Raw genomic sequence first — 26,590 nt, 5'->3', positions numbered from 1 at the left:
AATCCTTTTACATGCTTTTGTACCCTCTTAAAAGAAGTCGCTGCTTCGAGAAAAGTGAAGTGTGCAGTGATGAAAAGCAAACTGACACCATGGGGAGCTGGATGTCCGGCTTGCCATGTACTAACGATTTATGACATGATTTATGCTCCAGTGTACGAGAAGTTAGCTTAGAATCATGGAGGTGACCCAGATTGTCGGCATATATTGACTTGCTGGCACTCTCATTTCTATCCAATATTGTCATGCAGCCTGCCAGAAATACTTGCCTTCACAAATGCTGTGTTCCAGGGCTTTTACAGTCGGGCATATAAAATATCTGTAGTTTTGAATGCTTGTGGGTTTAACGACTTGTTTATTTTACACAGTAGACGTAACATTGCAAGGTAAAATGCTGTAATCGCAATGTTTCGCTCAGGTACATGTATACTGTAACACACACCATAACATACATCCTAATTAAGTTACACAAGATAAAATACAGTTCTAAATAGACCTGTATCAATCACTTTGTCGAGTTTAATATTAGAGTTTCACAAAATAACCTACTTATAAATTAAGTAGGTTACGTAAACATGTCCTTTCATTAAGTGGCCATTAAAATAAGTGGCCTAAAAGAGTCATAGAATTCTAAATGTGTAGAAGGTTTTAAAACATTCCTGTAAATAATCTAATAATATATAAAAATATAAGATAACCGCAGTTCCTGAGTATGCGTGTCATGCAAGAAAGTGACTGAATGCTGCCAGTTGAATCATATCACACATACTATAGATAAAAGTCACCCGGTAGACATACAAAACAGTGTAGAAATGTACATTTGTCACGTTTATACATCATTGTATTGGAACTGCAGTTTTGAACTTTCGTTCTCATCTGGGATACGAAGTGCTAGAAAGTGTAAAATCGTGAGTTTTACTCATTGTTCTAGCCTGGCGCATTCCATTGTGCCATAAGAATTGCTGAATAAAAGTTGATTTACAGAGTTACTTAGTATCAAAGAAAAAATGTCTGGTTGTATAGGTGTATTAAATTTCCACCCCTCTTCCTAAAATAACTCACGCTCTATTACTTGTGTTAAAAGGGTTTGGCAAGCATGCTGGCTGCCATACTGCAGACCTGACCTAAAGAGAACCAAGCTGTGTAGCTGTCCCATCAGGACTGATTGTCCAGCAGTGTGAGCAGGTCAGAGAGTTTCTGGAGGTAAAAGTCCGGTACACATGTCTTCCCGTTCTGCTCAGCACTCTGGGCGGCTGCCTTAACATCATCCAGATTTGACTGTCCTGTCAGGACTAGAAGTGATTTTAACCCACAGTTATGGGCCATCTGGATGTCTGTGTCTATCCTGTCAATGATAATGTAGGTAACACTGTAATAAGATTTTTCACTTACATAAGACTGATCAGATTTACGTTGTGTTGAGGCAAAATCAATGCGTAAAAATATGACTCAACATTCAGGAAACTTATGTAAGCTCACACATCACAGATTAACTCTGGAAATCACAAGTACTTTGAATAAACAGGGGACGTTAGCAAGAAAAATGTATCAAATGAGTTCGAGCAAGGGGTAGTTTAATGAAATGATTAGATTTCATGAAATGGTATTCCATACTCCCAGGGCGCCAGCTTTTCTCTCCAGAATAATTTACTTGAGTTCAATGGGTTGAAGAAACCAAAGTGATAGGAGTAACAACAAACTCTTTCATATGCGACACATATTTTTCTGACTAAGCCTGAAGTCATTTATTTTAAATAGAATTAACTTCATTTATTTTAAATAGAATTAATTTCATTTATTTTAAATGGACTGGTTTTCATTTATTTTAAATAGGCAACTACATGTAGGAAATAAAAACAGCATACAAGTATGGTGGCATGACAAATCTTATGTATGGGTCGATAAACAAAAAACATCAAAGTCACCTGATGTTGTTTAATAATCAAACTGAAATCAGATCAATATATTCCAATACAGACATAGAGAATTAAAAAAAAACGTAGGTTAGCAGAATCTTATATATTAATCTCCACAGACCATTTTGAATGCCCACATGATAAATAACTGATTTGCTCTATCTTAAACCTCAACATGTTGTGACTCAATATTCAGTAAATATGCGCCAAACATCTACTCTGGAAATCACAAGTTTCAAAGAATCTTGGTGAGATTTTATTGACCACCTACGTGTCTCCCACCATAAGAGTGCGTGATGGATCCAGGTTAAAGGCGCCCTGTAGTACTTCATACATGTGTTTGCTGGGTTTTCCGAGAATGACAGGCTGGCGTTGAGCAGCTACCTTCACAGCCCCAACTAAAGCTCCAGTTCCTGAAAAATATAGAGAACAACCCGGGACAATAATACATGAAATAGAAACCTCAACTGGGATAGAAACAACAATTAGAAATTCTACTTTAATGTCACTTCGCAGAGACACCCACGAAAAAAAAGTTATGTTACTCTCGAACAAATTTGCCTCTGTACAAATCCATGTGTACAGAGTAATTAAACGTTAAATGTCTAGTAAATAAAGCATCAATAAAGCACAAATTCCCCATGGACATTTGCAGAGTTGCCAGAGACAGTGTCTTTACAAGGCAAGGGAGGCTTTGGCCCTATGACTCCGAAAGTCAATGAAAACGAATAGGATTCTTCATCAGGATTTGCATATGTTTATAGAATTATATCATGTTTACAAACCTATCACAAAATATAACTTAAATGACCCCATGATGACCTGAATGACTTCAAGAGATAGAGCGTTTACAAAAAAGGGGCAGACAATAATACATCTAGGCCAGTTTTGGCTGATGGATGAAAGACCCTTTTCAAAACATTACATTAGTTCAACATGCAGGCTTTGTGCTTTGACGGGTCCCCTATACCTATAGAGATACACATAAACGCACACAATCTCACAAAATCGAATTCTGTGAATCTGGTTATAAGTAACAGGCGCGGAATGTTTACCAGCATTATCCAAAGGAGGCCATAAATGTCACAAGGCAAGTAGCTCGAGCTTTAGTTGAGGCTCTGCATAGATTTATTTATTTATTTGATTGGTGTTTTACATGGTATACTCAAGAATATTTCACTTATACGACCGCAGCCAGCATTATATGGTGGGAAGGAACCAGGCAGAGCTTACATTGTACCTGGCAGGTTGCTTACCATGTATGGCCAGAGAGGAGGGCAGCATTAGCTCATAGCGACCGCATTGATGGGAAGTTCCTGGATCATCGCGCCGCACTGGCACGCTAACCACCTCTGCCCTGAAGGCCCCTACTTACACAGATCTACCCTTGCTTATTATTTGTGAATTAAATAAATTCTTGGATGTAAGATGTCATTGTTGGGAGTTCATGCACAAAATTGAGGCCGTGGATTTTAATGTGCAAATTGTGAATTGCATGCGGCAATCCGTGAACAATTCCAACGCTGTGAATGGCTTAGCAAATGTTGAGCTATGGTAGTAAATAAACTTCACTGTGGGGTGTTCCAGTACCAACTCGCTCTAGTGGTCTTTGATATACAATCGGTGTGCTATGGGTGGGCACTGCAGCCCTCTGATTGGCTGAGCAAATACTCAGCTGATGATAATCACTGTCTGCATGGATGGTTAAAACATCCCATCACTTTACAGGAAGGCACATGCATCAGCCAGTGTCATAGGGTCTTAGTTCTGATACAGATGTGGAAAATGGCAAAATCGCCAGAGGAACCCAATACTCTTCATATTCTACAGGTAGGTAGGCATGTACATAAAAACTGTGGCCCTAAAATAAACTTTTATCGTTTATGAAAATGGTGAATCTGGTAAAGTTCATAAGTCTCATGAGCAATAAAGTCACAGAAACCCTGTATACAAGAAATTGTTTCCGTGCATGGAGGTTTAATTTCTAGAGAACATGTTTACAACAGAAAACAAACTGAAGTTTATATAACTAATGAATTTTTGAATTGAGTCTATCAATTAAAATCATTAAAAAACATTCACAAAGCCTATAAAACTAAAACCACCGAAACAATTCAACCTTCAGCCTTTTCTTCCCTTTAAAACAAGACTATTATTTTATAACATTTATACCCTTCCTCATTTAATGTACGCTGTCCCTATTTGGGGCAGCTGTTCCAAAGGCCTACTTGATCGAGTATATAAACTTCAAAAAACATCTGCAAAACTTAGATATGTAGATAGCAATTGTATCTGTTTACTGACAATGTTTGTGAAGACGAAACAATGGTAGAGAAATCTTAAAAGGGAAGATGCTATTTGAAATGGAAGCAGGGGAGTTCACATACAAGGACAAAGATTTCCTTTCATCCTTATTGTAACACAACATGATCTTGGCTCCCCTCTTCCTCGTAAGCTAATGATCTCAGCTGAGGCTCCCTTGGGAGCTTACACTCAGCAAACTTGTAGTCGAGTGTGTACAGTGTGCCTGCAATGGAGGACAGAAAAAAAATTTCATGTGAAGGAAGGATGCTCTACATCAGGACAAAGCTTTATGAATATCAGGTAATTTAGGACTCATTTATTTATAGATCAAAAGTAAGTCATAGAAAGAGATTTCTCAGTATAGATTTTATTTTACTAGGCTGAAAATTGTTGGTGTGAAAAGAATTTTGTCATGAGGTTTCACTCCACTCCCTGTCAAATCTATCAGCTGGACAGAATTTTCGTTTCACTTTCACATGCTCTCCCCCTCTGCAAAGGACTTGAAAATGCTAACACAATCTGTTAACTTAAATTATGCTGAAAGTACTCTTAAAATTGTTTAACAAAGGTTTATATTTGTGAGTTTTTTTGTAAAGATCTCAGAATATTTATTTTGAGAATTGCCAAAGATTTGACTAAGAAGTTTCATGGAGTAGAAGATATAGATGGAAAGGGGCAATCAAAAGTAGGGGTGGGAGATTCAAGTGCACTCTCAGGTATTCCATTTGCACTTCCTGGTCAACACATTGGTTACAGACAATATTAGTTCTTATTAAACTATGAATATCAATCTGTTGACCTGTTTATCAAAGCTGATTATTTGCATACAATATTATTTCATTTATCCAAAGGTTATCAGAAGTGAGATAACAAAACTAGTCAGGGTAGTAATCAGGAAAATCTGGATAATGATGGATACTGGTAAACATCATCTACGTGTATGCATTCAGATACTCATGGAATCTGAAAGATATAACATGGCTAATGTTAAGGGTTACTATTTCAATTTCTCACTGTCTGCTAAGAGCTAGTTTACCTGGTATAAGGATGCTACCATTGAACGGGTAACAGCTGTCTTCATTTGATGCCAGAAAAATACAGTCCATCTGTTTCACATAGCTAGCTGCTTTAAGGATTTTGGAAAGCTTATGTGGCGGTCAAAAGACACAATAACACAATTTATCTGAAATGGGAAAAATATTGCAGTGACACAATTCTTACAAAACTCACTCCCTCACAGTAATTTCATTGTTATGTGAAAGATAAAACATGTTAAAAGTGCAACTCTACCTTTTTACTTAACTCAAAATTCTAACACTACAAAGTGTAAACACTATATGAATTGCATGTTGATTTCAAATCTGAATCACTTTTTGGCTATGTTAGTATGTTACCTGTGGATCAAGTTCAGTCTCTGTCCACTCAGCGACTCCTCCTTCCACAGTGTCAGGCTGTGACATAAAACAAACATGATTATGTCTACATTTTGAAAAGATCGAGACAACAAAAACTGATAAATAAATATCAATAAATGCACTATAAAAATAAAAAAAATCTGCTAAAATTAGTTCCAATATCACAGCTGAACAGCTGACAGCTCGGTAATCTTACCCCAATCCCTGTGTAAGAGAAGCCAAACTTGTCCAGCTCTTCTGCTACACCTGATTCTCCCACCAGGTAAATCTTTCCTTTAAAGTGTATATTATGTAGGTACTGAGCTGCTACATAAGCCGTGCAAACCATCTCCTCCTGAAATTATAACCGCCCGCCCCAAAAAAGAAACAATTTTACTATCATCCAGTACAAATACAGAACAAAGTTCTTCATGCCAACTGTGCTGTAGCATACATCAAGCATGATTCATATCATATACACACCTGCCCATTGATTACGTAAGAGGGAATGTCTATTATGGTAAATGTCCATAATCATTTCAGGAGCAACTATATATTCTATATATAGTTACTATATAACTATACAATAAGTAAATAATAAAATTGTCCACAGTGTAGACCATGACATTTTGATGGATGTACACAGTTACAAAGTTAAATGCAGTCTATTATTTTATTCTTAAGGTCTTTATGGGCCCATATACAGCAATGCTTGCCATCAACTGTATAACTGATTTTCTATTTTCACATTAAAATCCATGTTTGATTTATCTGTATAATTTTTTGGTGAAATTTTGTCAACATAATTGTGTTCATGTATGATTGAAAATCAAAGCATACCAAACCAATAAAAGCTTGGAGATAAGTTACATGTAACTACTCCCTCTCTCTTCCCCCACATTCAAGAAACAATAAATGGTAAGACTACAGTATAAGAGGGGCTAGCAAACCTCGGTAATATGGAAACCTAGCTGATAACACTTCTCCAAATATTCTCTGCGGGACAAGGCACTGTTGTTGGTCATCAAAAAAATCCTTTTGCCCTAAAAACATAGTCAAGTCTCATCAAATTTCATTCATACATAAATGCATCTATGAACTAGCTTGACAAAAAACAATATACTATGCCTTGTTATGCTCACCTTTGAGTATTGTAAAATAAGTTAAACATATTTTGCATTTGATGACATACTATCTTACTACCTTTTCCAAACAGGTTTTACTGACACTTTATTTTTGCTGACACAGTATCAGCTTTCAGTCCATAAGTCCTCCACATGCAACATTTCTCAATGCTCTATAGATGGGCTGTAGGTTTTAAGTGAGGAGACAGAAGTGCCAAAGTACATCAGCAAACTCCAAATATGATTATCAACCTTCAAGAAATGTAGATTAAAACATAAAATTGACTGACACACTTGAGTAAATCTTTAAGAGGCTTATAATTATTCACAAAACCTTAAAGTTGACATACCATTCTCTTCAGATGGGCCAGTGTTTCGGCTGTTCCCTCCAGTGGATAGGGCCCACACCACAACACCCCTACATATACAAATGAGAACAAGAACTACCAGAAGATGGCGAATGCCTCTGCAGCTGCCTCTGGGGCAACACTTAATAAATCGAATACATAATTACATCATCATCCGTTCACACTATGCATTATTAGGCTTAAAATAGGGTCAGATTTGTCTACAAGATGGTGGTATACTACTGATGTCCTATCTATGAATTAAGCATGACGAGGCATGTCACCAAATCTAAGGATTAAAGCTCAGCACAAATGGTTTTTAAGTGGAAACCAGGGATTGGACATGCTACACTTCAGCACCTACAACTCTATAACAAGCATACACTATCTGAAAGTCACGATTTCTTGTTTAAAGGGAGATAACTCTGGAAATGATTGATGCAGTGCATTCAAAATAGCACATGTACACGTACTTCTTACAGCGCATGCACTGCTCTCTTATCTTTTGCTTTAAGTCACTGTTCTCTGTCTTTCGTTTTAAGTCACTGCCACCATTAGTAAATTTTGTACAGAAATCTTGAACAACGCCGTGGGCAGTGGTGAGGCAGAAGTGATATCAGAAACATAAACAATGTGCCTCAACCTTTGTCTCTAACAATATGCTATGCACATGCATTCTCTTTATCTAGAGTATGTACAGCATGATTGTAACCAAAACCGAAAACAATTTCATTGATGAATGCTGATTAAATAGTTCCACGGGAGGACACAGGTGATGACGCTAAGCCTAAGCAAGCCTACAGGCGTCCCACAAGGTCTCCTGGGGTCAAGCTTGTCTAGTGATAGCAAAACGGGTGTTAAAGAGTAAGGCAAAAGGCAGAGAGCAACGAATGTACATGTACTGTCAGGAGTGCATACTCCTTACAGTGCATGTGCAGCTAAAGATCATTTCCACCACTAGACAAGCTTGACCTTTGGAGCCTGTAGGTTTAACCACATCATTGCAAGCATGGTGTCCTCGATCTATTTAATCGTCATTTATCAAATAATTCTTTCAGGTATTGGTAGGAATCATCTTGTGAACATTTTTGGTTAAGAGAATGCGTGTGTACAAAGTAATAATAGAACCAAAGCTTGAGACAAAGTTTTTCTGTTTCCTGACAGCACTTCCTGTCTCATCAAAGTGCCCCTGTGACCTCAGCGTTATTCAAGATTTCTGTACAAAATTTGACAGTGGTGGCAGTGATGTCAAGTGAAAGTTAAAGCGGCGCATATGGTGAAAGGAGTAGGCCTCAGCTTGCTGGAAGTTTTAATTCAAAACATAGCCGCAGATGTTGGTTTGACTTTTTCAATTCAAAAGTTTAAATGACTACACTACTGTGAAAACACATAGTTTACCAATGCTGGTATTGACATATATTCAACACTGGACGAGTTGGGGATCAATGCTTACCAGTTGTTTGAGTTGCTAAGATTAGTGAAATTTTCTGTGTGGAGGTAGACGGGACAGAAGAGGAGCACTTCAGCTGGCTTTAGCCATGGCCCAGGATCGAGGCCACTACATACTGCAGATACATATGTAACAGACCTGGATATGACACCTCCACGACTGAATATATATATTAGTAAGCTCCGCTTTCACCATGTAGGTTCCAGGAGAGCGGAGAGTAAGCGAGAGACAAAGTCAGAGATATTCAGTTTCAACAGTTTACTAGAATGAAACAGGTCAGGTACAATAAAACAATATCTGAAATTATAAGCATTTATAAACAAATAAACAAAATTTTCAGGGCTGGACACGCTCTCTCTTTCCGGATGGATCTCCACGTCTGGTGGGCAAGGACTGTTTTCGTCCCAAGGTCTGAGGTCTGAGGTCTGCTTACTGGACAGGTAGCGCACTTCTTGGTTAACAAAGTTATCAAAAGATCCGGGGATTGGCTCTTCCCAGTGGTAATTGGCTAGGCTAGACACACCTACAACATTAACTGGCTAGGCTGGAAACGCCTGCTACCCCCAAGCACTGGCACTGTGCTTGCGCTTTGCAAAATGGTTTTACCCATTCAGAGAAGGATGTGATATACTACGCCCTGTACACTTATCCGCCACAGACAGACTTATCTGCCGTCACACGTATCTCTCTCCCTCTCAAATTATACAGTTCTCGTGAATATAATAACAGAGCAAGTTCCTACAAACACAAAATCCATATTTGTACAGGTTTTAATGTGATTAGTTGGGCGATTAGCTCTTATAATTAAGGAGAATAACAGGTTAATTAGGGCACAGATGAACATTATGCAGTCTGCGCAGTCATCACACATGTACCAGTGGCATAGAGAAAAGAAAGAAAAAATAATAGTAATAAATAAAAAGCCAACTCAAATCGTTATGATTTTGCCACTTTTCACGACACTTGTTCCCATGTTTGTGACCATGGACTTTTGATACTAAATAGCTTCTTTAATTTGTTGAACTATATTATACGATGCTCAGACTTCGTAAGCGGGCTTTACTTCGGGTACGCTACAGTAGTTGGATGTCCGTTCTTTTCATGACAGCTTTCATTGTGTATGTTAAAAGATACTTTTAAAACTAGTCACACCTTACCATCACAGTCAAAAATGAAATTATCTACACCGTCAACAACTTGTTTGGTCAGCGACCTGTCCAGCAGCCGACAGGACGCCATTTAGGTAGCCGTCAGTTCTCGGGAATAATCGGAAGTTTTCGGTTTCGTAAAGGTAAGATGTCGGTATTATCTAGTAGATAGGCTCAGGGTATGCCATATATGGCAAGCCGTTTTACTACTTACTTAGCTTTTAATGAAATATTTGACGACATCTCATAATACTTCGAGACATCTTCAAGATATTTAGGGATATCATCAAATGATTTTCCGATATGCGCAAATTTTTCTCATTTCATGATATGAACTCATTATCATCAGTCGATCACAAGCCCACACATGTACAGAAGTAGGCTACATGCAGGCCTATTTGTAATGATTTGATGAGAAAGGCCAATTTTTTTTATCTGTAAATTGTGAATAAACAGTAAAATATGGCTTGCCATACTAGTCTGACTCAGGCTTCAAGCTTGGTAAAAATTTGCCCGGGCTGGTGCTACGATGAGCCTGTGATGGAAAGCCATTTTACTATTTATTCACTATTTTACAGATATCAAGTGTTATCGAGGCTCCACATTCAAGCATACTACTCTAGGTAAAAATATCAACACCACGTGTTCATTATTATTAAAAGCATCGCGGGTAAAATGACTCAAATCCCGTACACTCAAAAAATTAATGGGTTTAAGGAGATTAATCGGCAAGCAGGCCATGACAACACCCCCCCCCCCCAACCCATCACCACTTTCAAAAATATAGGATCTACATGTGTTTTCCGTCCTTGGTCCTACATACTCATATATGTTTATGAGTTAGCTCCCTTAGATGGGACTCATTGAAATGGTGAGTGAGTGAGTGCTTGGGGTTTAACGTCGTACTCAACAATTTTTTCAGTCATATGACGACGAAGGAATCCTTAGGGTGCATGTACGTGTAATGTGCCTCCTTGTAGCAGGACGGATTTCCACCGCTCTTTTATTTAGTGCTGCTTCACTGAGACGACTTACCGAAGGCAAGTAAGATGCCCCGCCCGAGCCATTATACTGATACGGGTCAACCAGTCGTTGCACTATCCTCTTCATGCTGAACGCCAAGCAAGGAAGTTACAACTTCCTCTTTTAAAGTCTTAGGTGTGACTCGATCAAGGATTGATCCTGGATCTACCGGTCCCGATCATTGAAATGGAGCCGCCTGACAAACTTGGTTGAGTTCAACTTTAAAAGTAAATCCAACTACCCGGACATTTTTCATGGAATTTGACAAATAGTTCATTTTATTGTTTTCCTTTCTTTTATGAGAGTTACATAGCATAGGCGGTTTTGAAGTACAAATGTTCATGCCACATGTAGTGAAATAATGGTCTTTTTTTAATAACAGGTTTTCTGCAACGTCGGTTTTGTATTTTCTGCATCCATGCAACCATGGCTGCAATTGTCATAAGGTTGTGAATTTTGATTATTTCTCAAAGATTTTGCTTTTCCAGATCACATGATATAGTGTCACAAAGTTATATATATCTGTTTTCCAAACTGATAATGTGCCAAAGTTACATAGGTTTATGTAGGTTTGCTTGTTTTAACTTTCAGTACACCTTTAGATGTAGAATATATTAATATATACAATTCTCCCATGGAAGGGCAGATATATCTACAGTCTAATTTGACCAAAAAGTGGACTCATTTGTCTCCAAACACAATCTTTTTTTCTAATTTAGTGACTGTGTTTCAGTGCGATGACTCTGCAGTTCTACTCAGCCCAAATAGCAGAATAATTAATATATTTGTACAATATATGCACTCATTGGTGTCGAGTTATTTATTTCATTATGGTTTATCGTCATTCCAAGATCACTTCACTTAGGACAGGCTGCAAGATTCATCAGTGAAGGGAAGATAAGTAACCCCTGTACGCACCACGGACTTTGGCGCGTGAATGACAATTCCCCTAAATCAGACGCACACCTTTTTTCAAAGCCAAAGGCCTGATCAAAAAGTATATGTATACGTGTGAATGACATTGATTTCAATCGAAAGCAAGCCAGCGCGAATAGGCCGGCAAGTTTACCACCTAGGCCAAGTAAAAACATGGATGTTTCTTTCCACCGATTCTCCTCCATACGAGTTAAATGCTTGTATTAGTCCATCTACTCCAGCCTTTCTCCGACATGCATAAATTTAATGTTGAATTCTGGATAAATTGTTACAATGTTCTTTGTTGACCCATGGTTCTCCAGGCAAAAGCGCCAACAATTGAGCTAAACATCTGTTTCAATTTTTTCAGGCAGGCTTAAATAGTCAATAACACCTCAACTGGCATATCTAAGATACGGCAAGTCATCTTTAAGGCAATATAGCTCCTTCAGAGCTTCCGCGGCCTTGGACCCTCGCCTTTATTGCTCGGTCTCTTGGACCCCCACTTTGAAATTGCTTCCTACTTCCCTGCAGGCTAGAGTGTATTCTGTTATTATAACACAATATTGTGTTACATTCAACATATAATCCTGTTAGTCTAATAGAATGGTTAGGCCTGTGTTGAATTAATAGAATATGTGTGTTATATTTAACAGAAAAATCTGCAATAACAGAATGCATTCTAGCATCACTGTAGTTTTAAAGTTATTTTTACGCCCTCATAAGAAAGGTGAGAAGCTTTTTTGTTGTAAAGGCCTATACTAGGGCACATCATACACTCTGTATTAAGAGGGGAAAAAAGTCAAAAGTAAAAATTCATGTAGGCCTATCCTTTACTATGAGATTGTGTTTGTGTGTGTGTCTGCTTTTACGCTCTAGTTTTGGGGTCCACGAAAAATGCAGTTAAATGTTCAGCTCTAGACCATGTTTATGCGTGGCTACAGGTCGAAGAATGGCGCAACGAAAGAAAAAATTACATTTGGTTCTTGATTTGGTTCTAACGTTGGTTCCACCTGTGTAGCATGCCAAAGGACAAAGTCGGGTGTCTTGAAGAACCAACCTTTTTTAAGAGTGTAAACAGTACGCCCCAGTCACCTTAGAATCCATATAGTTACAGATGAGTAAACATGATATATATGCTGCTTACTTCATTTTTCTCGTACAATAATTTTTTCTGTACAGTATAGTGTTTGTATATACGTCTTCATGCAGTGCAAAATACACTTAGGTCTGTCATGGTGATCAGCAGTCTCTTGGCTTATTTACGTAGTAGTATGTACAATATACCTCTCGCGTATTGTGACGACAGGATTATCTGCGTTACTTCTGGCTGCTTTCCAACTCTAATTATTAAAGTTGTTGGTCTGACATATCAACGAACTAGTTCGATTTATATTCAGGTTGTTGTTGTACTGGCTTGTCAAACACACAGCAACTTTTATGGCATTACGATTAGTGTGTGTACTAACTGCTTGTGTTCGAGTAACGGACATTTCAAGCCGATTTGAACTCGACATGAAATACCTATCTGAAGGCTTTATTCTGGCTAGTTTCCTTCTTTTTCCTATATGGAGAACAGGGACTGAAATGTTGACTGCCATCTCGTCTAGATCCTGCTCACGTGCAGCCATATGGAATGACGCAATGAGGGGAATCCCGCATAGTGTGGAGGATGTTGATTGGTTCAACGTGAGGTCATGGCTCGTGCCCTTTTAGTATAAATATGGAGCCCGCGCAGCTCCAGTTCGTCATTTTCGGAAAAATAGCAAAAGCACAGTTTACTTCAAGTTATCCGACCTGCGATGGCACAGCGACAGTTGAGTACGGGTGATGGCCATCCCACTGTAAGTTAAATTACGGTGCATAGTTTGTTACTGGTATAGAAATATCGGTACACCAAGCACATGGCTAATTATAATATTCATACCATGTAGATCATTACGACGTCACCAAATTCGGTGGAATCCCAGTTGTACGTGTCACTGCCTATCATAGACAAAGAATACACTGGCTTAAAAACTTAATATCGACACCACGAGTCTATGCGGGTGGAAGTTAGTAACCTGCTACTCACCATACAAATCTTGAGATCCTTTATGAGTACTTCACCCCAAATAATACGTGAAGGGTGAAGCCGGAGTTATCCAATCTCCTGTCACCCCCCACCAAATCCGGTGGTGGATGTTCCTTGGGGGTTTCCTGCGAGTGTAGCTGTTCATAGACTGACGTTTGGGTAGGAGAATCTGGCTGTTGACCGCTTGTTAAAGTGTCACCATAATTCATGCCAGTGTTAGTAGAGATCGCGACAGTTGAGGACGAGATGAAACTGAAGAGATGTGTTATTTATGTAACATGGACTGAACATTCCACCAATTTCGGTGTATCCTATTTCTATTCTAGTAGTAAGTGTCTCAAGCTCATATATATACATAGGCCTGTTTATGACTTTGGAAATCAGTTATATGGAGATGCATATTATTTAATCTGAATTGAACATACCACCATTTATGGTGATATTAGTTTCATTATCTAGTTTATTATGCATTACCTCCTTTTCACCACATTAGGAACTGGAAGATTACAGAAGCTTATCCTGCCTATCTGGTACCTGGAAGATGATCGAAGCACCCAAGGGATACTTTAACTTTGCGTGAATCGTTCATTCCACTCGCGTGAACTACTGTTGGTTAATTTTATTGTAATAAAATGTTCATCTATAACTGTATTCGTAATCTCTGTTTTCTATGAGTCTTTTATTTCTTTAGATCGTTATACTGTCTTATATTTATTATAGCACCCAGGAACCCTATAGGCTATTTGAGTACCAACAACTCTAATGTTATTTCTTCCTCTGGGATCTTATGTTTGGAGATTTATTAGAGAATTTCCTACAATAACAATTATCTTGGGGGTAGGGCACAACAGTATCTGTGCTTACTTCTAGTATATCCACAAGACCAATGGTTATAGTGTTGTGTGCTGTGGTCCTTACTGAACAGATACTGTCTGATACTTTGTGTTGTAATTGACAATCCCAGATTTTTTTTATATATTTATTTAATTTCACGCTGTACTCAAGAATATTTTAATGATACAATGGCGGCCAGCATAATGGTGGGAGGAAACCGGCCAGAGCCCTACAGGAAAACCTATGACACTCCAAGGTTGCTGTCACACTGACAATCAAAGACTGGCATTTTCACCAGCGACTTTCGGCACTATAAGCATAAAACGACATTTCAGCCCCAAGTAAAAATACGACATTTAGGGACTATAAGTAAAAAGATAATATTTTGGCATTAAGTAAGAAAACAACATTTTGCAGATGCACGGTTATTTTGCGGATACCAAGGCATTCACTTATATAAAAACATGTACCTTGATTTTGAAATACTGGAACCTATCCTTCCCCACACATCACTGGTTTATATGTGCTATCTAACGTAATGTTGTGTTTTAACAATAACTTAAAGTGTATTTCAATGAAAAAAATTACAAACTAAACCCTTTTGAACTTTGGAAAGTATCACTCCGTGGCCAAGTGGTGAGCGTGCCAGCGCAGCGTAATGGCCCAGGAACCCTTCACCAATGAGATCACTGTGAGTTCAAGTCCAGCTCATCTTGGCTTCCTCTCCGTTCGTACATGGGGAAGTTCTTCCAGCAGATTACAGATGGTCAAGAGTTTCGAGTCCGGTTTCCTGTCACCTTAATGCTAGCTGCCGTAGTAGGAGTGAAATATTCCTGAGTACGGCATAAAGCCCCAATCGGTAAAGGATCTCTGCTTTTTCTCCTTATGCAGAGGCCCGAAGTGAGCAGTCAATAGATGCGAATCGTTTGTCGTGGAGAGTGGATACTTTTTGTTCAGCTTCATTCGATAATCGGTGCCTGAGTGACTTTGGCAGCACACAATACTGTAGCGGTTCAATTGATGCATTTGTCTTATGTGCTTTTGTTTATTATGATGTGTCTTCTCAAGTATACCTATACCGGTACCTATATAGTGCGACACCATTTAGTCACTTCAATCCTGTTTGATATTTTACGTGCCAAGCGAAGCCTGTTAAATGAATAAACCAATCAGGATTCTCTCCCATAAACTTGTAGACGCCGCTGCTATTTGGATCTGACTTCATAACATTTCCTGAACTCGGGTTGTTATCCAGTATGGTGACTTATACATGAGATTCAAGATTCTTGTACGAAATAAAAGTCCTCCAACAACAGATTGCCAGTGAATCAGATGATGAATATTTATTATGATGAGGGAGAAACCAGCAGTTGACACAAGTACCAAACAGATGAGTGTCATATGGGACAGAGTCCCAATTGAGTGTCATATGGGACAGAAAGTTTCACGAGACTCGTCTCAAATTATGGTACCAAAGTTCAGTTTATATATTCTGGTATATAGTCTCTGTCGTCCACTTTTGATATCTCAGACAATTTCTTCTTGCATGACACTGGAGCTGGATCCTCAGGTTTTGTGAGACGGGAGAGTCCCAGAATTTTGGGACTGGGAAAAGTCTCACGAGACTCGTCTCAAATGATAGTACCAAAGTTCAGATGATTTATTCTTGTATATAGTCTCTGTCGTCCACTTTTGATATCTCAGATAATTTCTACTTGCACGACACTGGAGCTGGATTCTCAGGTTTCGTGAGACTGGAGAGTCCCAGAATTTTGGGACTGGGAAAAGTCTCATGAGACGCGTCTCAAATGATGATACCAAAGTTCAGATGATTTATTCTGGTATATAGTCTCTGTGGTCCACTTTTGATATCTCAGACAAGTTCCACTTGTTTGAGACTGGAGCTGGATTCTCAGGTATCGTGAGACTGAAGAGTCCCAGAATTGTGGGACTGCAGACTGGGAAAATTCCCTGATTTTTGACACTGTATTCCCGGCTTCCTCGGACCGGTTCCCACCAAGTGTAACTGTCTCTTGACTTCTTAAACTGGATCACAAATCACTATTCCCAACACTGGGACTGTTTCCCAATTCACGGTGCATGGATTTTCCCACTCTTAATAAAACAGCTACTTACTGAGAAAGCTCACCATCAAATTGGTGTCAACTGTCGGCAAATTCCAAGGCCATCTACAGACACTGAAAAATCAGCCTATCTCTTGATTTCCACATGGTGTCAGCGCAGCAAGGAAACCAAATTTGGAGACTCTGATTGGTCAGAAGCGCAATTTTTGACAGTTTGTAAACACTGATGACACCATCACGATCGCAACCATGAACTCCAAAATAATATTACTCAAAAAGTATAACCAATTTCCACACAAGGGTATTAAATGATAAATTCCTTTTCAAACTGTGGTGGGAAAAATCCTGTCCGATTTCTAAAAGCCTGTAAGTGCAGGTTCTATAGACATCCTCATTACCATAAATGTACCAAAATGGCGGCAACACAAACTGAAGACGATAAATGTCATATTTTCTGTGTAAAACAAAAACGAAAATAGAAGGTAAAGGTTTTCCAGATAAGAAAATGACATAGAATTTTGTAATTTCTACATTATCATCACTACATTGCTGAAAAATACTCATAATTATCCCAAATATGTAGGAACGCCGACACAGCAACAAATCACTCGTCCATGAAACTGTGAACGTAACTTTAAAACTTCCTGAGAGAATAAATAAACACTATACATGCAAATATTGACTTCGTAAATTAACTAGAATGGCCTCAGATAACGATCTTAACAAAACTTCCATGAAAATTCCTTAAAACATGAATATATGAAACTTACCGGTGTTAAATTTATTTCTTAAATCCTACTTCCTTAAATCCCGCTACAATACTATAGAATGTGGGTTACCCAGCAAGAAAGTTTCCGCCTTATAACACACAAGCCATTTTGTTGGTAGCCACGGGGCAACACAATGATACTTATACACATCAGTTGTTCATGATACCCTATACAAAAACATTCAACATATAAAAACTAGAACCCATGGGTTTAAAATGGGTCTGGTTTTGGCGCAGTGCAGTCACAGGATACAAGGTATTAGCCGCACGAATGTGGGTCAACTGGTCTAACGATGCACTGACGTCCCGATCAGCACTCAACCACAGACTAGTTTTAGTAACAGTGCCATTGTAAGATATTTAGGACGTACATTCATGGTGTGAAGATGAATGTGCTTTATTTTCTTCTGAAATGAAATTTTTTCTGACTTCAGCAAGAGCAAACCTGCAATACTGAAACTAATTTAAATAAATCGGATCAATGGTATGGGTTTTTGCTTGGCAATTCTCACATTTCCGGAAAAACAAAACTGAGTCGGCCAGAATTTAGCAACTCAATCATGTTACCAGAAACAAACATTTTTTTTTTTAAATCATGGCCTGGCCGAATCACTGGAAGTGCAACCATCATATCATTTGCATCATGCAGCTAAATAGTGCAAACTGAAAAACACTTAATTTTACTGTAAAAAACTTAATTTGACTGGTATTTTATGATTTAATATTATGTTCCACAATGACGATGCTCTGGGGAGCCAAGTAGTAGAAAACCTTACAAAGATATCGATGCTAAAACACAGCCCGACAGTAGACTCTGGAACTAGGGTAAATCGGTGAGTCTGGCAGAACAACAACTAGTCAGCCATGAGTCTGTTTAACAATTGAATTTTTTAACAGTACTCCAATAAGGCTGCCAGCAGTAGGTCAGGTAACCCCACTATTGTCATTACCTGAAGTGTAAAATTTGATACTTCTGCAGATAGCTGGTAAACAGTAATATCTAAGCCCATTACATTACATGTAACTACAATACTCAAGCACAGTTTGCCTAATATGAAAATTGCAATTTGGCCTAAACGTGACCGCCTTTTAACACAACTGGCACCTGGTACCATAGAAGGTAAGCAATTCACAGTTGCAACCTCTTTCTAACAGGTTAATGCATATAGGATAGAATAGGTATTTATTTTTATTGACTGTACAGTACAACTTCCCAAACTTTTGTTCAAGTACAGTCCAATAAACTCTGTGTCTTAGTATGTACATTGCAGTATAACAGAGTAAAATATGTAAGCAAGCTTTGGCACGTTTGATTTTTTTTTTTTTTTTTTTGATTGGTGTTTTACCCCGCCGTACTCAAGAATATTTCACTCATACGACGGCGGTCAGCATTATGGTGGGTGGAAACCGGGCAGAGCCCGGGGGAAACCCACGACCATCCGCAGGTTGCTGCCAGACCTTCTCGACGTACGGCCGCCAGCATGAGCTGGACTTGACTCACAGCGACCGCATTGGTGAGAGACTCCCTGGGTCATTACGCTGCGCTAGCGCTTTAACCGACTGAGCCACGGAGGCCCCTTGGCACGTTTGGCATGCTTGTCTAAGTGGGGGGTTGAAGGAAGCTGGTGTATGATCCAAGTCTAAAATAGACCGAAACTACTCGTATTACACAAATTTTTCACATGCACCTGTGACTTCATCTACAAAAAGTCAGTACAGAAGTGTTAATTATGGTCATCAATCCCTATGAACCCACTATAAAATTACAGCACAGGTAAGTTTAAATTATATTATTATATGAATCACCAATAACATGATTAAGCTTCTCACGCCTGGCATATTACAGTTTGTACAACCAAACTGTGCAGTGGTTGAGGGTTAATTGTCTAGCAGTGTGAGCAGATCAGAGAGTTTCTGGAGGTAGAAGTCGGTACACACGCCTTCCTGCTCGGGTCAGGACTCTGGGCTGCTGCCTTAACATCCTCTAGATCTGATACTCCTGTCAGGACTAGCAGAGACTTCAACCCACAGTTATGAGCCATCTGGATGTCTGTGTCTATCCTGTAAACATGAATAAAAGTTCTGTGCAAACGTATCCTGAGTAACTAATACACTGTATTTCACCTAAAAATTACCTCAAAAAAATGCATTTTAAATAAATGAACAAAAAAAAACACAAAAGGTATAAATACTGCTTTAACTCTACCTTCAGCCAAACTGCAGAAGATCTTTCCCAAAATCTACAGAACTCTCTGAATCAGGCACAATGATAGAGGAACTTCATCATGGACCACAATTTTAGGTCAAATACAGTATGCAACTTTATACTTGTCTGAACGGACATGAATGTTGTGTTTATCACAGTAATCTAATGATACCTGTAAGATCAGCTTAGTGGGTCTCATTTAACAAATGGTTAACAAAAAAACAACGATACTGTGGGTATGGGATATATTCAGTGTGTAGTACAATGTTTAGTAATGTCTCCAGGTAAGAGAGCTTTATTGCTTCTGTGCATTAGAACCATCTATGCCCAAAATAAAGACAAACACTTAGCTATATGAACCTCTAGCTTTTGTGGAGGCTCGTAGCCCGAACAAATGATACAGATAGTTAACATGTATTGCGACAGTTGAGTCCCTACAAGGTTGCAAAGAAATAACTTTGTGTAAATAAATAAATAATACCTGTCTCCAACCATCACTGTACGCTCAGGATCAAGTTTAAATGTCTCCTCCAGTATCTTGAACATGTGTTTGTTTGGCTTGCCAAGAACTATGGGCTCTCTTCTGGCAGCCATCTTCACAGTCCAACAATGGTACCAGTCCCTATGGGCAGATGGCCATAATCAGCATAAACACAGATAAACCCAACAACATGGGAACATAATGTTAAAACATATGGACGATCAAAAGGTAAAACATAGAGAAAATAAGAAGTACACACATTAGTTGTTACTTTCTTTCAACAGAACAGCATACTTTTAGTGAATAATGCACTTCATAGTTTCATCTGCATGTCACTGCTTCATTAAAAAAACAGGATATGGTCTTAACCAACTTCCTTTTCCCCATGTTAAAACGGCTAATGACTACAATTACATGTAATACACAAGGACTTCACCCTAAATCCATCCTATGCAGTAACTTTCCGTTCCTATGTCCGATGACTAACAGAATAGTCATCTTGACTACATGTCAATGGGAAAATGATACTAATAATTCTACTTGTATAGGGAAGAGTAACTTCAAGGTAGACTGGTTATTCTTACAATAATTGTTACAAATGACACCAGTCATGCAGAGTAACTTCCCTTACCCTGTATGACTACCAGCATTATATTGCATAGATAACATTCTGTTCTACACATTGTATTTATTTATTTATTTCATTGGTGTTTTACGCTGTACTCAAGAATATTTCACTTACACGACGGCAGCCAGCATTATGGTGGGAGGACACCAGGCACAGCCCGGGGAAACTCACAACCACCCACAGGTTGCTGACAGACCTTCCCACATACGGCCAGAGAGGAAGCCTGCATGAGCTGGACTTGAACTCAAATAGTACAGTCATTTTCAAGGTTAGTCCATCCCGATGGAGAAAGTGTACCATTTTAAATTTCTGACATCCCTAGCTCGGTCCATCCCTGTCTCTCAAAAAACTTGTTGCACATTTCCAAACGTCAACTCGATGGAACTGATCTTTTTTGTGCCATTACGGGTTTAATTATGAAGACTATTAAGGAGGTGAGTTGGATTGTCGTTAGTCGGAAGAAGGTTGGAGTTTAACATCCATGGCATATATTTTTAGATCCAGGGACAGACTACTTCAAGGTACACTGGCAAACAAATGAATACACTTATAATGTACAGTTAAGCTTTATATGATGTTATAACATCATCATCCCGTTTAAGATCATGTCTACAAATATATGTGGTTTAGCATTTTAGGTAGTTAGGATGGTAACTTATCATCATCTTACATCTCTTTGTGGTAACTTAAACCTGTAACACGTGGTGTTCCTCTCCACACATCTGCAGCTGTATGCTCATCATTCCAAATTAGATCTCTTTGCAGTCATTTAAAAGTTTTCTAACACTTGGTTTAGCTTCATTAGTACCTGGAACTGTTACTTCACATCCCAGGGTAGATGACTATCTTCATTCGTGGCAAGAATATACTGTCTTTTCGTCTTGCGTAACTGGCAGCCTTTAAGATTTTAGGAAAACTAATGTGTCGATCAAATGACACAAGTACACAGTTTATCTGTAACAAAAATTAATCACTTTGAGTGAATTTGAGCATGAAAAATTTCTCAGCTTTCATGGAAGTTATAATAGTAATGTGCAGAATGGATATTTCCCTTAATTTACAACTGGGAAGCTTTACTATATCGCTACATGTGGATTGAATGCAAGACAATGAAAGACAATTATATGATATTGCACATTCGTATCCAAAATATTTTATGATACTTTCGAGGTTGAGGCCATTGTGAAAACTATAATAACCAGATGGTGACACAAACCTTTACTTTTAGCATCCCTCTGTTTCCATAGTTACCTGTGGATCAAGTTCAGTTTCCACCCAATCAGAAACATCTCCTTTCACTGTCTCTGGCTGTAAAACACAAAAGATTGTAGTTTTAACCACTGTAACAATAGATCGTGAAGCTTTTGCCCGAAAGACAAGAAGGAATACAAATGTATAAGTGACCTCTGTCAAAGTTCTTCATCTCTTCTCCCTTGTCTCTTTCTCAGTTGTCAAAGAAAAAAGAAACAAAAAAATAAAACAGACAAACTCTTATCCCCTACCCTTGTGCAAGAAAAAGACAAGGTTGCCCTGTCATTTCTCCATACATCTGATCTGACACCATAGAACACAAACGCAGCTATACAAAGCTTACCCCAATCCCTGTGTAAGAGAAGCCAAACTTGTCCAGCTCTTCTCCTACACCTGATTCTCCCACCAGGTAAATCTTTCCTTTAAAGTCAATATTGTGTAGATATTGAGCTGCTACATAGGCCGTGCAGACCATCTCCTCCTGAAAGTACCATAACTTACATCATGTGAAAACTAGGAAAAACTAAAGTGATCTGTTGTACCTTGGCACTATAACCAGGACTCTTTACAGCTCCATGGTTTGTTCTTGGCAAACATGTAAATGTGCAAATACCGAAATATTACTATTAACAACAACTGACCCTAAAATTTCGCCCTACAAGTTCATTTTAAAAGCATAAAAAATCCATTAAATTTTACATTTGCTACTTTGGTTGGACTCAGGCCACAATGGTCTAAGCACTGCTCACTACAGACCCCAGACATTTGCTCAATGAGGCTATAATGGTAACATCCCATTCCTACTGGCTTGGCTCCTGTTTTAATAATATCAGTTGGTTTATTAGATGTCTGGTGTTGTGCTGTGATTTCCCCTTAGCTTTCACCTGCACACCTACTAACTGATACTGGGATGTCAAACACGAGTCAAAGATGTATATTAAATTTATTTGGACTGTATATGCTACAAATTGATAAATTACCATACAATCCATCTCAATTCATTGTTGCAAATGAGACCATAGGCTGCAGCATGTCAAAACAGATCTGTGATTTGTTAATCAAAAGTTCATACACAAGTATACATTCATTAACCTATTTTACACAAACCTCTTTTACTGAGAAACCAAGCTGCTGGCATTTTTTAATATACTGCGTGCGGGATTTAGTGCTATTATTAGTCACCAGGTAAATGCGCTTTCCCTGAAACAAGAAGAAAATACACAGTAATTAAATGATATAATCATACATTAATACATTAATGAATGTTTTTATAGAACAAAGCAACCTAACCAAAATAAGATTTTATGTATACACTTTTAAGAACATTTTAAAGAATTTATAGACCTGATCATTTGTGACATCAGTCAATGACTACACATTTCTAAATATATGACTTAAATATGAGAATACTTATATAAGTCTGTGGGTAGTGGAAACCTGGCAGAGAACACCACATACACATGCTTGACGAACTTTCTGTCATAATCTAAGATGCAGCCAGTCCAGCAAGGATTTAAAAGTGCTCTGTCAGGACTGTGGCAGTGTAGACTGGACACAGGATGTAATGAAACAGTTTAAGGCTTATTTTACAGAACATTCACTCTCAGCACAGCACACTATTGCACGGACATCCAAAGCCAGGACTTCTCTCCACCATGTAACTTCTCCCACAAACGACAAAAAAATTTTTTTTCTGCATCATTACTGTGTAAACTTATACTTGTTACCAATTTTCGTAGTTTTTCAACAGTCTCAGCAGTTCCAGGTAAAGAATTTGGCCCATTCCAAAGAACACCTGAAAATCACAAACCATGGTGTTGTAGGTTTGGATCACAGTCTACATATAACCTGTAAAATTTGCTGACTGGAATCACCTTCATGCTGGAACTGTAACCTATAATATGAAAGGTGAATCAACTGAATCAACTCAGATCAATGTCTGCCATATCTGGAATTTTTTTGTCATCTTTGGGCAAGGTGAGGGGCTGTGAAACCAACACCCAACCTCCTGTTTTATACAGGGCATGCAATTCTTCAAGAGACTGTTGGGTATCATAAAATTTTCACACCCATCACCTTGCCCGACGCTGAAAAAAATTCCAAACATGACAGATGCTTATCTGAGTTGTCCGATTCACACTTTAAATGGCTGGATTACTGTTGAAAGATGGTTTACCAATGCTGCCTTTGACATACTGCATTTCGGGTGATTTAGGGAATTGGTGGATGGCAAAAACAAGGTAGAGTTTGAGTAACCCTGGATGTCTACCCCATGCGCTTTTATATTTGTACTGACGCTTGCATAGTCATGGCTGGGTCCCCTTTGCCCTGGTGGGATGAATTGTAAAATTTCGGAAAACAGAGTAGATGGCGGCCATTTCGTAAATGGCAAGTGAGCGGAGATGCTGGACCTTATAAATATGATTGAATCTTTATCTTTGGGATGATCAACATCTCGTGATTTTAACAGTCAGGTGCCCTAGGACCCTAAGCGTAGTAAAGGATTGACTAGGCGGGCGTGGTAGGTTAGCAACTGTTCGACTGTTTTCCGTAATTTTACAATTCTTCCCACAGGGAAAAAGGGGACCCAGCCATGACTATGCAAGCGGCAGTAAAAATATAAAAGAGCGTGGCACAGACATCCTGGGCTTAGTTCAAGCCACTTTTTTTTTGGTGGCGGGGGGGGGGGGGGGGTGGGGACTGTTTGCGTGGAAGTCTATATGACCGAAACTGGGCGTTATGGTATGAACCTCCAGCTTAGCTGTGAGCTATATTCAAATGCACAAGATAAATTGTCATTTTAAATCCAAGGACGGCAATGGTCTTCGCCCATTTCATAATATCTCCCGAATCGATAACTGCGTCCATATTCTAAACCGCTTAAGTCATACTGTAATCGGAAATCCGTGTGACGTGAAACAACACTACACTTTTATGACTATTTCGTAATACAAGCCTTATAAGCATCACACAATGGCCATATTTCGTTACGTCAAAATTTAAGTTAAGCTGAAATAGACCATAGAAATGTCGTTAACACAGTATGTTAACACATAGAATAAAATATGTGTTTTGGGGTGGTTAAATGTACACGTACCATCACAGTCAAACATAAAGTTATTAACACTTTGGATTAGCTGTTTAGCCAGCGATCTGTCAAGCAGCCGGCACGACGCCATCTTCCTCAGCAGGTTACACCGGTGGTTCTGGGGTTCACTCGGGAATTCTCGCTGACACTCCGCTCATAATCTAGTTAGTACTGTCTCTGAATACACAGGCTGTTCTATCACAATTACCCTCACACATGTCGCGAAATGTATTTCAACATGGAGAAAACTTAAAAATAAAACTTTAGATGAAAGAGTGTAAAAATTTATTCGTAAAATGGAACTTCTTATGCTCAGTAGGTCTATACACACTACACACTCTATAGTGGACTACCGACGATAGGCCTATCGATTGTTACACACTCTGTTAACAACGCAAACACTGAAATGTCAACATTTTCGAAGTGTTAAAATGGTACATCTTAGGCCTACATGCTGTAAAATGTGAGTGCGCACATGTATGTTACTCAGAGTAATACTTGTTTGTAAGTTAGACTGGAAGACTTTTCAGCGTAACACTTGTTTGTAAGTTAGACTGGAAGATTTTTCAGCGTAACACTTGTTTGTAAGTTACATTAGAAGACTTTTCAGCGTAACACTTGTTTGTAAGTTACATTAGAAGGCTTTTCAGCATAACACTTGTTTGTAAGTTAGATTAGAAAAAGTTTTAACATTTGTAATGAGAAACAAATCATAAACGTGCAGAACACACCTGGAAACATTTTCTTATCATTTTGTACGGTGATAAAACTACCACTTTTAGAAAGTGTCAGACTAACATTATAAGTGCTTTATCTCCTCCAACAGTGTCTGCATTTTGAGTTTGACATTATTACAGTTACATGTATAACATGTTGGAGCAGTGTACGCCCAAAATAAACACCGAGGTAAAAAGTAGTCCGAGCGAACTTCATTGCTCATGATTACGAACTTTATCTTAGACTTGGTATTTTCCCGTTAGGCACTTATGAATAAGGAGACAGTGTATACTAGTGTCCCAAACAAACAAACATATACAACATTGGTAGATGTCATTGTGGTATTTTAAGCATACAGTTTTGATTGCACTCTCTGGATATGCATGTAGCACACACACTTGTGCTGAAAATTGGCTGAGACGACTTCGGATTTCGAAGAAAAGACCTCAGAATCAGGCAGCAAACCCGATAATACCGTTACTTAAGCATGCATTAGTTTGGCAGATCGTGTCGACATCACCATCTAACAAAGAAAAGTTCTTAGAAATCAATTATCTATATATACTCCTGCCCTATATACATATTTGAGTGGCAGTGTATTCAATTTTTCCTCCGCTTTGAGCTGACTGAAATCATTGTACACGCTGACCTAAATGTACTTGGTGGAAGATTGTGTCCTTGGTCAAAAGCGAAAAATGTCAACAATCGTGCACGTGTATTGGGATTTTCTTCAGTGTATTCTTTGAAAATAGGTTGCACATGTTTGACAACTTATATTCTAGCATGGTTCACGATTTGAATACTGATTTCACCCAGTCGCCAAAACAATACTGTGCGTCT

At 38.6% G+C, this 26,590-nt stretch overlaps 2 protein-coding genes across 2 annotated transcripts; both read right to left on the bottom strand.

Moving 5' to 3' along the window:
• On the bottom strand, window positions 1–25,117 carry LOC135467927 (glycerol-3-phosphate phosphatase-like). Its single transcript, XM_064745857.1, is given in 9 exon segments — window positions 1–1,342; window positions 2,185–2,326; window positions 5,254–5,358; window positions 5,361–5,400; window positions 5,612–5,668; window positions 22,289–22,426; window positions 23,053–23,145; window positions 23,673–23,740; window positions 25,043–25,117. Coding segments are annotated over 9 exon segments (849 nt in total). The 5' UTR covers window positions 25,059–25,117; the 3' UTR covers window positions 1–1,152.
• On the bottom strand, window positions 18,964–21,409 carry LOC135467928 (glycerol-3-phosphate phosphatase-like). Its single transcript, XM_064745858.1, has 3 exons — window positions 21,365–21,409; window positions 20,067–20,207; window positions 18,964–19,440 (listed from the first exon to the last, which is right to left on the bottom strand). Coding segments are annotated over exons 1-3 (318 nt in total). The 5' UTR covers window positions 21,367–21,409; the 3' UTR covers window positions 18,964–19,265.
• Window positions 25,118–26,590: the final 1,473 nt, after the last annotated feature.

Source organism: Liolophura sinensis, chromosome 6 (genome assembly GCF_032854445.1).
Source record: "Liolophura sinensis isolate JHLJ2023 chromosome 6, CUHK_Ljap_v2, whole genome shotgun sequence".
Classification (NCBI taxonomy): Eukaryota; Metazoa; Mollusca; class Polyplacophora; order Chitonida; family Chitonidae; genus Liolophura; species Liolophura sinensis.
The sequence above is the reverse complement of the archived record's forward strand: the minus strand, read 5'-3'. Positions and strand labels throughout refer to the sequence as shown.